Raw genomic sequence first — 12,765 nt, forward strand, 5'->3', positions numbered from 1 at the left:
TAGTCAATTTGAAAAGTCCGGGAGCAGAGCAAGGACGCCCGTTGGCTGAGCAGTAAAGTAAGTGCTAATCACAGTTGAACAGGCAGTTAAAAAGAGCGCCAAAAGGAAGTAGTAGTCAATTTGAAAAGTCCGGGAGCAGAGCAAGGACGCCCGTTGGCTGAGCAGTAAAGTAAGTGCTAATCACAGTTGAACAGGCAGTTTAAAAACAGCGCCAAAAGGAAGTAGTAGTCAATTTGAAAAGTCCGGGAGCAGAGCAAGGACGCCCGTTGGCTGAGCAGTAAAGTAAGTGCTAATCACAGTTGAACAGGCAGTTAAAAAGAGCGCCAAAAGGAAGTAGTAGTCAATTTGAAAAGTCCGGGAGCAGAGCAAGGACGCCCGTTGGCTGAGCAGTAAAGTAAGTGCTAATCACAGTTGAACAGGCAGTTTAAGTGAGAAGTCAGGTAAATTGGACAATCAGGCAATTTAAATTGGTGATATAAGCAAGGCTTACAAAAGGGTGCAGCCCAGTGAGGGAAGTGCCCAGTGAGGGAAGTGCCCAGTGAGGGAAGTGCCCAGTGAGGGAAGTGCCCAGTGAGGGAAGTGCCCAGTGAGGGAAGTGCCCAGTGAGGGAAGTGCCCAGTGAGGGAAGTGCCCAGTGAGGGAAGTGCCCAGTGAGGGAAGTGCCCAGTGAGGGAAGTGCCCAGTGAGGGAAGTGCCCAGTGAGGGAAGTGCCCAGTGAGGGAAGTGCCCAGTGAGGGAAGTGCCCAGTGAGGGAAGTGCCCAGTGAGGGAAGTGCCCAGTGAGGGAAGTGCCCAGTGAGGGAAGTGCCCAGTGAGGGAAGTGCCCAGTGAGGGAAGTGCCCAGTGAGGGAAGTGCCCAGTGAGGGAAGTGCCCAGTGAGGGAAGTGCCCAGTGAGGGAAGTGCCCAGTGAGGGAAGTGCCCAGTGAGGGAAGTGCCCAGTGAGGGAAGTGCCCAGTGAGGGAAGTGCCCAGTGAGGGAAGTGCGAGTCTTTGGCGAGTAGGCTGAGGTGAGGAGGATACCATTGTTTTAAGCCAGAGCTGGTTATAGGCACAAGGTGATGGCGGAAAAGTTGGTGCGGTGTGTTTCCTGCAGGATGTGGGAAGACGGGGACGTCGCGGGAGCTTCTGGGAGCTACACCTGCAAGAACTGTGTCCAGGTGCAGCTCCTGAAGGGACGTGTGGTGGAGTTGGAGAGGCAGTTGGATGACCTCAGGGCCATCCGGGAATGTGAGAGTTTCCTGGACAGGACCTATTGTGAGGCTGTCACGCCAAGGGTCCAGGTCGAGCGAAGGTGGGAGACTGTTTCAGGGGGGAGTGGACGTGGACGTGGACGTGGACTACAGGAGACCCCAGTGGCTGTGCCTATTGCAAATAGGTATACCCTCTTGGGAACTGTCGGGGCAGAAGACGTTTCCAGTCCGAGTGGCGGAAGTCCGAGTGGCGGACCTGTTGGCAAGGATACTCGACAGGGGAGACCGAAGTCTGGAAGAGCCGTAGTGGTCGGTGACTCCATAGTCCGAGGGACGGACAGAAGATTCTGTGGCAGCAGGAGGGACTTGAGGATGGTCTGTTGCCTCCCTGGTGCCAGGGTTCAACACATCACAGACCGGCTTCAGAAAATCCTAGCGAGGGAAGGCGATCAACCTGAAGTCGTTGTGCACGTGGGCACGAATGACGTCGGGCGGAAGAGGAAGGAGGTGCTACAGCGGGAGTTTAGAGAGTTGGGAAAAACGCTGAGAAGTAGGACGTCGAAGGTAGTTATCTCTGGACTGCTACCGGTACCTCGTGCTGGTGAGGCCAGGAACAGAGAGATAGAGGGTATGAATTTATGGCTGAGGGACTGGTGCAGAGAGCAGGGATTTAGATTTCTGGACCACTGGGATCTCTTCTGGGCTAGGGGTGACTTGTACAAAAGGGACGGGTTGCATCTTAACAGCAGGGGGACAAACATTCTGGCAGGCAGGTTTGCTAGTGTGACACCTGTGGCTTTAAACTAAGTAGTGGGGGGGAGGGGTTAACAAATTGTGAATATGAAGATGAGGTAAAAGGGAATACAGGAGATATTGCAAAAGACTCTCGGAAGAATGGGAACAGAAGTTCTAGAGCGGAAAAGAAATTAAGGGCAGGGCCAATTGTGAACGATGTGAGAGGGGAGGTAAATACAGAAGTTAAAGTGTTGTACTTAAATGCGCGTAGTATAAAAAATAAAGTGGATGAGCTTGAGGCTCAGTTAGTCATGGGCAAGTATGATGTTGTAGGGATCACTGAGACATGGCTACAAGAGGACCAGGGCTGGGAACTGAATATTCAGGGGTACACAACGTATAGAAAAGACAGACAGGTGGGCAGAGGGGGTGGGGTTGCTCTGATGGTAAGGAATGATATTCATTCCCTTGCAAGGGGTGACATAGAATCAGGAGATGTTGAATCAGTATGGATAGAAATGAGAAATTGTAAGGGTAAAAAGACCCTAATGGGAGTTATCTATAGGCCCCCAAACAGTAGCCTCGACTTAGGGTGCAAGTTAAATCAGGAGATAAAATTGGCGTGTCAAAAATGTAATGCTACGGTGGTTATGGGAGATTTCAACATGCAGGTAGACTGGGAAAATCAGGTTGGAAATGGACCCCAGGAAAGAGAGTTTGTAGAGTGCCTTCGAGATGGATTCTTAGAACAGCTTGTACTGGAGCATACCAGGGAGAAGGCAATTCTGGATTTAGTGTTGTGTAATGATCCTGATCTGATAAGGGGACTAGAGGTAAAAGAGCCATTAGGAGGCAGTGATCACAACATGATAAGTTTTACTCTGCAAATGGAAAGGCAGAAGGGAAAATCGGAAGTGTCGGTATTACAGTATAGCAAAGGGGATTACAGAGGCATGAGGCGGGAGCTGGCCAAAATTGATTGGAAGGAGGCCCTAGCAGGGAAGACGGTAGAACAGCAATGGCAGGTATTCCTGGGAATAATGCAGAGGTTGCAGGATCAATTTATTCCAAAGAGGTGGAAAGACTCTAAGGGGAGTAAGAGACACCTGTGGCTGACAAGGGAAGTCAGGGACAGCATAAAAATTAAGGAGAGGAAGTATAACGTAGCAAAGAAGAGTGGGAAGACAGAGGATTGGGACTCTTTTAAAGAGCAACAAAAGTTAACTAAAAAGGCAATACGAGGAGAAAAGATGAGGTACGAGGGTAAACTAGCCAATAATATAAAGGAGGATAGCAAAAGTTTTTTTAGGTACGTGAAGAGGAAAAAAATAGTCAAGGCAAATGTGGGTCCCTTGAAGACAGAAGCAGGGGAATTTATTATGGGGAACAAAGAAATGGCAGACGAGTTAAACCGTTACTTTGGATCTGTCTTCACTGAGGAAGATACACACAATCTCCCAAATGTTCTAGGGGCTGGAGAACCTAGGGTGATGGAGGAACTGAAGGAAATCCACATTAGGCAGGAAATGGTTTTGGGTAGACTGATGGGACTGAAGGCTGATAAATCCCCAGGGCCTGATGGTCTGCATCCCAGAGTACTTAAGGAGGTGGCTCTAGAAATAGTGGAAGCATTGGAGATCATTTTTCAATGTTCTATAGATTCAGGATCAGTTCCTGTGGATTGGAGAATAGCAAATGTTATCCCACTTTTTAAGAAAGGAGGGAGAGAGAAAACGGGTAATTATAGACCAGTTAGTCTGACATCAGTGGTGGGGAAAATGCTGGAGTCAATTATAAAAGACGAAATTGCTGAGCATTTGGATAGCAGTAACGGGATCGTTCCGAGTCAGCATGGATTTACGAAGGGGAAATCATGCTTGACAAATCTACTGGAATTTTTTGAGGATGTAACTAGGAAAATTGACAAGGGAGAGTCAGTGGATGTGGTGTACCTCGACTTTCAGAAAGCCTTCGACAAGGTCCCACATAGGAGATTAGTGGGCAAAATTAGGGCACATGGTATTGGGGGTAGGGTACTGACATGGATAGAAAATTGGTTAACAGACAGAAAGCAAAGAGTGGGGATAAATGGGTCCCTTTCGGAATGGCAGGCAGTGACCAGTGGGGTACCGCAAGGTTCGGTGCTGGGACCCCAGCTATTTACGATATACATTAATGACTTAGACGAAGGGATTAAAAGTACCATTAGCAAATTTGCAGATGATACTAAGTTGGGGGGTAGTGTGAATTGTGAGGAAGATGCAATAAGGCTGCAGGGTGACCTGGACAGGTTGTGTGAGTGGGCGGATACATGGCAGATGCAGTTTAATGTAGATAAGTGTGAGGTTATTCACTTTGGAAGTAAGAATAGAAAGGCAGATTATTATCTGAATGGTGTCAAGTTAGGAGGAGGGGGAGTTCAACGAGATCTGGGTGTCCTAGTGCATCAGTCAATGAAAGGAAGCATGCAGGTTCAGCAGGCAGTGAAGAAAGCCAATGGAATGTTGGCCTTCGTAACAAGAGGAGTTGAGTATAGGAGCAAAGAGGTCCTTCTACAGTTGTACCGGGCCCTGGTGAGACCGCACCTGGAGTACTGTGTGCAGTTTTGGTCTCCAAATTTGAGGAAGGATATTCTTGCTATGGAGGGCGTGCAGCGTAGGTTCACTAGATTAATTCCCGGAATGGCGGGACTGTCGTATGTTGAAAGGCTGGAGCGATTGGGCTTGTATACACTGGAATTTAGAAGGATGAGGGGGGATCTTATTGAAACATATAAGATAATTAGGGGATTGGACACATTAGAGGCAGATAACATGTTCCCAATGTTGGGGGAGTCCAGAACAAGGGGCCACAGTTTGAGAATAAGGGGTAGGCCATTTAGAACGGAGATGAGGAAGAACTTTTTCAGTCAGAGGGTGGTGAAGGTGTGGAATTCTCTGCCTCAGAAGGCAGTGGAGGCCAGTTCGTTGGATGCTTTCAAGAGAGAGCTGGATAGAGCTCTTAAGGATAGCGGAGTGAGGGGGTATGGGGAGAAGGCAGGAACGGGGTACTGATTGATAGTGATCAGCCATGATCGCATTGAATGGCGGTGCTGGCTCGAAGGGCTGAATGGCCTACTCCTGCACCTATTGTCTATTGTCTATTGTCTATTGTCTATTGTCTATTGTCTATTGTCAATTTAAAAAAAAGTTGATCCAGAAATCTGATACCAATAAAAATGCTGGTTAGGCATCATTTGCAGAGAAACGGAGTTAAAGTTTCAAGCTGTTGTTACTTTGTCCAAACTGATAAATTAAATGTTAACCCTGTTGCTCTTGAAACAGATGCTCCCTGGTCTGCAGAGTGTTCCCAACATTTTCAGCCTTCTCTCAGAAGATTATATGATGACTTATCATGCTGCCATCAGGTATTGTGTCATAAGCAAACGTATATATTATACTCTATTTCTTAACCCAAAGCATTAACATTAATTGACGACACTGGGAGCGCAAAATCCATATGACATGCTCTTGGTCAGAATCCCTCAACCTGAAAATGACCCGTATATTCCTTCTCTCATTTTCGGTCCATTAATCATCCCTGAATCTATGCACCTGATATCCTGAACTCTAATTTTATTTATCAATTCCCGGAGTAGCATTTCAACAAAGGTATTTTCAAAATCCAATTGCATTACATCACCTAGTTGGCGCTCCTCTATTCTGCTAGTTATAATCTCAAATACGCTTCAACAGTTTTATCAAACGTGATTGAACTTTCATTAATCTGTGTGGACTCTGCCCAATCTTATCTTTATCTTCTAAGTGCCCCCCACACTAAAAACCGTATTTTCTTGCAACTTACATCAGATTTAATGGTGTTTTGTTCCTTTCTTTTTCCATAAGAAGTTAGATTACATTTGTTACCTTCCAAAATGTGGGAATCATTCTGGAATCTATGCAATTTGGAAGATGTCAACTAGTACAACCACAATATCCACAGCCATCTCTTTGAAAGCTCTGAATTGCAAGTGGTCAGGTCTTGGGAATTAATCACCTTTCAGTCCCATTCATTTTTCCCAATACAATTATTTTTTACTGATTTCTTTGTTTCTTAGTTATTTTGGGAATATACTTAATTTCCTGAACATTTTCTTTGTCTTTTTCTTTGAAGGTAGATATGAAATCTTTAAGTGCTCTGACATTTCTCTAGTTCTCAACATAATTTCTCCTGTTGTTATCCGCGAAGCGATCGCCCAGTCTGCGTTTGTTCTCGCCGATGTACAAGAGTCCACATCTTGAACAACAGATACAGTAGATGAGGTTGGAGGAGGGGCAAGTGAACCTCTGCCAAACCTGAAATGACTGTTGGGGTCCCTGGACAGAATCGAGGGAGGAGGTATAACAACAGGTGTTGCATCTTCTGTGGTTGCAGGGGAAGGTACCTGGGGAGGAGGTGGTTTGGGTGGGAAGGGATGAGTTAAGCAGGGAATTGCAGAGGGAACGGTCTCTGCGAAAGACAGAAAGGGGAGGAGATGGGAAAATGTGGCTAGTGGTGGGATCCCGTTGGAGGTGGCGGAAATTTTGGAGGATTATGTGTTGTACCTAATATACCAGATAGTTTGACACCTCACGCCTTTGCATTTGCTTGATTCTGAATCAAGAAACTGGTTTAACAATGCACTTAATCACTTTCAGTCTTTATATTAAATTACATGATATCATGATCACTGCTCTTTAAATTCCCTTCGATCACTCAATTTTTTCTCACTACACAATGCTGGATCTAAAATTGTCAGATCTTTTTTTGTTGCTCAGATTATTGATCTGGAAATCGGCTCTTATTGACCACTAAATTTATTTTCCCAGTTTACATGTTGATTAAAAACTTACATGGTCATTGTATTATCCTTTTTACACACATTTCAAATTTTCACATCTACACTCTGTTTATTACCATTACTATATCGGGACCCATAGACAACTCCTACAAATGCTTACTGCTCCTTGATGTTCCTTAATTCATCGACATTGATTCTACTTGTTTCCTGTGCCAAGGCACTTCATCAACACTCCCTTTATCTAATTCATTAATATCAGAGTTACCTCTCTGAAAAGTATCATGGTAGATTTAAATAATCTTGGTCACTTTTCAATTATGTCTCTATAATTTGCGTCGTTAATTCTACAATTTGTTACAAATGTTATCCGCTTTCAGATAAGGAACTTTCAATTTTGTCTTTGTGCCAGCTTTTTCCTGTTTTGACTAAATAGAGGTATCCTCTTACGTTTGTATTCATTGCCCTTCCCTGACAGATTCTGTACACATACATTGACATATTGTTACACTGGAATAGTGTAAAACATAAGAATGTAAAACCTCAGTTTTTAAAATAATTATTGAGAATCAACTTTTAGCATACACGTGTAGAAAGGCAAGATACATATTTTGTTACTTTTGAACTATTTACACGGTTCTTACTTTTTCTCAAAATAGAAACTTTCTTTAAGAGTCTTGAATTCCATGGTGATGAAATTTGCTGATAATTGTTGTACATTAAAAAATCCACAAACTTCAGCCAGTTCAGGAATTGACCAATCAAGACCATATATTTCATTCAGGACCAATATTAGAATGCCAGTTCGTAGGCGGCTTTGCACACGTGTCTTGATTTCTGAAACTTGATTATTTGGATGTCTAGCCATTTTCTTTAAAGCATCTTTCAGAATACCCTGAACCTAAATAAAAAAACATTAATTCTGTGAACATGCAGTTCTCGATCATATGGATAAAAAAACATGTTTTTAGATGTGGAAAGGAACTTATCAGTGAAACAGATTTCCTTGGAATAGCACCACAAATTAAATTTTGCGCAATCAATCCAGAGATGTCTTGTGTATCTTTTACAATCCCACTTAATCTAACTTCCATTGTAGCTTGTGTGACATTTCATAACAGGTATATTCTTCAAAATGATGGTGTGAAGAGATTTGGTACAAAGAGATTACCCGAGGTGCTATGTTGTGAGTCAAGTGTCAATGTCATTGTATGAACAAATGAAATGCATAAAGTCCAAATCCATTGTTAAAGTTTTTCTGGAATTCTTATTAAAGCACAGATTATTTACAGAATTTTGAAACAGAATAAATTGTACTTTCCTTTAATTTTTATGTTTCACCATTCTTAAAATAAATGTCATAATATTGTATGTGAAAGGTCGAGGTTTTACTTGACAGTACTAGGAGAACAAAAGCCTATCCCTATATTTGAGATTGTCATGGATTTTGATTGCATGGGAGCATATTCCCAGCTTTGCCGCAGGATGTAGGTGCACCAGGGTGGGACTCCTTGTTTAAGCATTGATGACATAATCAGCGATTTATGTTCTGTGGTAAATTCCAATGCAAGTGGTAGCAGTATTGGAGTAAAGCATTGGAGAAACAGTTTCTTAAATCATAAATGGGCAACCCAAACACTGAGTGCAGGATAGTAAGTACATTTACTTCTTATATAAAAGGCAAGAATTGTCAAGGTATGTGCTTCTCAAACACCAGATTAAAGATTGATGGATCGAAGCAGTCCAGATTATGGATATATGGCACACAGGACTGCAGGACAGCAAGCAATGAATTTAGGATGTTAGGCCATTTGACCCTGCTCACTCATTCAATACAAACATGGCTGATTTTCCATATCATAAACATATTCCCACTCCCCTGGCTTGTACCTTAATTCCTCCTATTTAGCACATGTATTAAAAAGATATGAGACTGAGATAAAAATATAAACAGAGTAAGTCATTCCAACTATTGACAATCTGACTTACGTCTTTCTTCCCAAAGGAAAGAGAAGTCCAAGAAACTGGCCTTCCTTCAAAAACCATAGGATTTTTATATACTTCATAGAATTGCCGTAGCTGTTGCAGGAAATTCATCAAATTCTTTTCATTCCAAGTTTTAAGAATATCAAATATCGAATCCACCATGATTTCACCTGCTTGTTGTTTTCCTCTTTTTATATCATTTTTTCCATTTCTGATAAGACCAGGGGATTTATCTTTACCACCTTTATCGTGTGGTGCACAGATAATATCATCGTACTGATACCAATCTGGTGAAATCATAAAATAATTCAGTTAGAAATTATTAAATACAGACAGGTATCAAAAATGCATGCTTTCTGAAGCTCAGCCCATGTTTATCTACTCTAAATTATTCAGTGGGCTTGCCTTAATTCTGACCAGGGAAGCATATTCCCCATGCAACATCCTTCATTCGGAAAGAAACTTTACTTAAACTCTCCACCCCCAAACAAAATTTATGCTAATGAATGTACACAAATATAAAGAATCAATTATGTTTAACAAACTATTCGTACAGCCTGCTGATCAGCAAAGAAATCTGATTCATTTCAGATAAATTTAAGCTGCCTGCCTGTCAAATGTGAGGTATGTGCAAATTCAAGCTTATTACACAAAAGCAACACTGTAGACATTTTAATGTTGCTGTGTAAAATGCATCTGGAATGCTACATACTATTACGGGAGAGCAATAATTGGAAAATATATTGCTTTGCCAAAAGAATACAAAGTTGAGAATGTAGTTTGCAAATGAGCTCATGACTTTGTTTATGCTAAAAACATGGGCAATTGATGGACTGAATGGCCTAATATGAGCATATTTGATGATGTCTGCCGGGGTCTAGAATCATACAACACGGAGACAGACCCTTTGGCCCAAATGCACATTTTGTACAACTACAACATAACATCCCAATTTCTATACTCAATGATGAATGCCAGTGTGCCAAAAGCCCCCTTCACTACTCTATTTACCTGTGACACTACATTCAGGGATCTATGTACTTGTCTCCTAGGTCCCTCTATTTTTCAAACCTCTACAGGTTCCTACCGTTCACTTTTAAAGTCCTACTGCAGTCTGACTTCCGAAAATGCAACATGTTGCACTTTTTCGAATTTAACTTCATTTGCCATTCCTCACCCCACTTACCCAGCTGATCGGAATACCGCTGTAATTCTTGATGATCTTCTTTACTGTCCATGATATCACTAATTTTAGTATCATCTGCAAACTTAACAACCTTGCCTTGTACATTCTCATCCAAATCATAGAAATAGATGATAAACATCAATAACAATCAATCAGGAACTGAGAAATATTTCACAAATTATGAAACGTCTTGTGGGAGAATGTGTTAGAATTCAAGTTTCGTGCCAATTTTTAAAATCAGAGTTCATGACAGAAAAATCTGTTCAAACACCATACTTGATTCCTAGGAGTGATCTTTTTTTAAACTAAAGGTAACAGAACCAATAGACAATAGGTGCAGGAGGAGGCCATTCGGTCCTTCGAGCCAGCACCGCCATTCAATGTGATCATGGCTGATCATTCTCAATCAGTACCCCGTTCCTGCCTTCTCCCCATACCCCCTGAGCTCTATCTAGCTCTCTCTTGAATGCATTCAGAGAATTGGCCTCCACTGCCTTCTGAGGCAGAGAATTCCACAGATTCACAACTCTCTGACTGAAAAAGTTTTTCCTCATCTCAGTTCTAAATGGCCTACCCATTTTTCGTAAACTGTGGCCCCTTGTTCTGGGAACATGTTTTCTACCTCTAACGTGTCCAACCCCTTAATAATCTTATACGTTTCGATAAGATCTCCTCTCATCCTTCTAAATTCCAGTGTATACAAGCCTAATGGCTCCAGTCTTTCAACATATGACAGTCCCGCCATTCCGGGAATTAACCTAGTAAACCTACGCTGCACGCCCTCAATAGCAAGAATATCCTTCCTCAAATTTGGAGACCAAAACTGCACACAGTATTCCAGGTGCGGTCTCACTAGGGCCCTGTACAACTGCAGAAGGACCTCTTTGCTCCTATACGCAACTCCTCTTGTTATGAAGGCCAACATTCCATTGGCTTTCTTCAATGCCTGCTGTACCTGCATGCTTCCTTTCAGTGACTGATGCACTAGGACACCCAGATCTCGTTGTACGTCCCCTGTTCCTAACTTGACACCATTGAGATAATACTCTGCCTTCCTATTCTTACCACCAAAGTGGATAACCTCATACTTATCCACATTAAACTGCATCTGCCATGCATCTGCCCACACACACAACCTGTCCAAGTCACCCTGCAACCTCATAGCATCTTCCTCACAGTTCACACTACCACACAGCTTTGTGTCATCTGCAAATTTGCTAATGGCACTTTTAATCCCTTCATCCAAGTCATTAATGTATATTGTAAATAGCTGCGGTCCCAGCACCGAGCTTTGCGGTACCCCACTAGTTACTGCCTGCCATTCTGAAAGGGACCCATTTATCCCCACTCTTTGCTTTCTGTCTGTCAACCAATTTTCTATCCATGTCAGTACTCTACCTCCAATACCATGTGCTCTAATTTTGCCCACTAATCTCCTATGTGGAACCTTGTCAAAGGCTTTCTGAAAGTCAAGGTACACCACATCCACTGGCTCTCCCCTGTCAATTTTCCTAGTTACACCCTCAAAGAATTCCAGAAGATTAGTCAAGCATGATTTCCCCTTCATAAATCCATGCTGACTCGGAACAATCCTGTTACTACTATCCAAATGCTCCGCAGTTTCGTCTTTTATAATTGACTCCAGCATCTTCCCCACCACTGATGTCAGTCTAACTGGTCTATAATTTCCCGTTTTCTCTCTCCCTCCTTTCTTAAAAAGTGGGGCAACATTAACTACCCTCCAATCCACAGGAACTGATCCTGAATCTATAGAACATTGGAAAATGATCACCAATGCGTCCACAATTTCCAGCACCACCTGCTTAAGTACTCTGGGATGCAGACCATCAGGCCCTGGGGATTTATCAGCCTTCTGTCCCATCAGTCTACCCAACACCATTTCCTGCCTAATGTGGATTTCCTTCAGTTCCTCCGTCACCCTAGGATCTCTGGCCACTAGAACATCTGGGAGATTGCTTGTATCTTCCTTAGTGAAGACAGATCCAAAGTACCGGTCCAACTCATCTGCCATTTCCTTGTTCCCCATAATAAATTCCCCCGCTTCTGTCTTCAAGGGACCCACATTTGCCTTGACTATTTTTTTCCTCTTTACGTACCGTAAAAAAAAAGTACCTAAAAACCAAGTCTGACTAATACCTCTTATATACATGATGAAGCACTGGGGAACAGGGTGATTATAATAATTTGCTACCTTTTTTAAAAGACATTCAAAACCATAATGAGTAAAATAAACAATTTTGTATATTTAAAGATATATTGTACAAGGAAGCCATATGCAATTTAAGTCAAGATAGATTGATCACAAATATGAAACAGGACCAAAAGGGTCAACAGATTTGCCAAATATGAGAACAAGAGTTTTATAACATTTCTTTGCATAGTGCAGAGGATAGTAAATTAGTATCATTTTGAAAGAGACTGGTTTTAGAACCAACTAGATCAAGTGGACCCGTTGGGCCCATTCCTCGTAGAGGGAACAGGGAAGGGGAGAGGGTGTCGTCACTGAGTGAGCCCTGCACTCAAAGCATCTCCTGTATTGGTGTAGCATCCTCAACCCCCCCACACTCAATCCTCTGCTCCCCCCACTGACACACTCCATCCCCCCTATCCCATCCCCACTTGTCCCTCCCCTGCCCCCACCCCCCAGCCCTGCCTCCACCCCCATTCTCCCCTCCCCTATTCCCCTCCCCCCACCTCCCTCCCCCCACCCCCACTCTCCCCTCCTCCCACCCCCTCTCTGCTGCCCCCCACTGTCCCCTTCCCCCACACCCCCACTGTTCCCCCACCACCACTGCCCCCTCACCACCACTGCCCCTCCCCTCCTCCCCCACT

General features: G+C 43.2%; 1 protein-coding gene across 1 annotated transcript in view; it reads right to left on the reverse strand.

Annotated features, from left to right (window-relative positions):
• The window catches only part of LOC144594596 (E3 ubiquitin-protein ligase rnf213-alpha-like), a 117,918-nt gene that overhangs the window by 93,259 nt on the left and 11,894 nt on the right, over window positions 1-12,765 (reverse strand). The window contains 2 exon segments of the mRNA XM_078401341.1: window positions 7,385-7,641; window positions 8,730-9,013. Of these exon segments, the coding sequence (XP_078257467.1) occupies window positions 7,385-7,641; window positions 8,730-9,013 (541 nt within the window).

The sequence above is a fragment of the Rhinoraja longicauda genome, chromosome 6 (genome assembly GCF_053455715.1).
Source record: "Rhinoraja longicauda isolate Sanriku21f chromosome 6, sRhiLon1.1, whole genome shotgun sequence".
Taxonomy (NCBI): domain Eukaryota; kingdom Metazoa; phylum Chordata; class Chondrichthyes; order Rajiformes; family Arhynchobatidae; genus Rhinoraja; species Rhinoraja longicauda.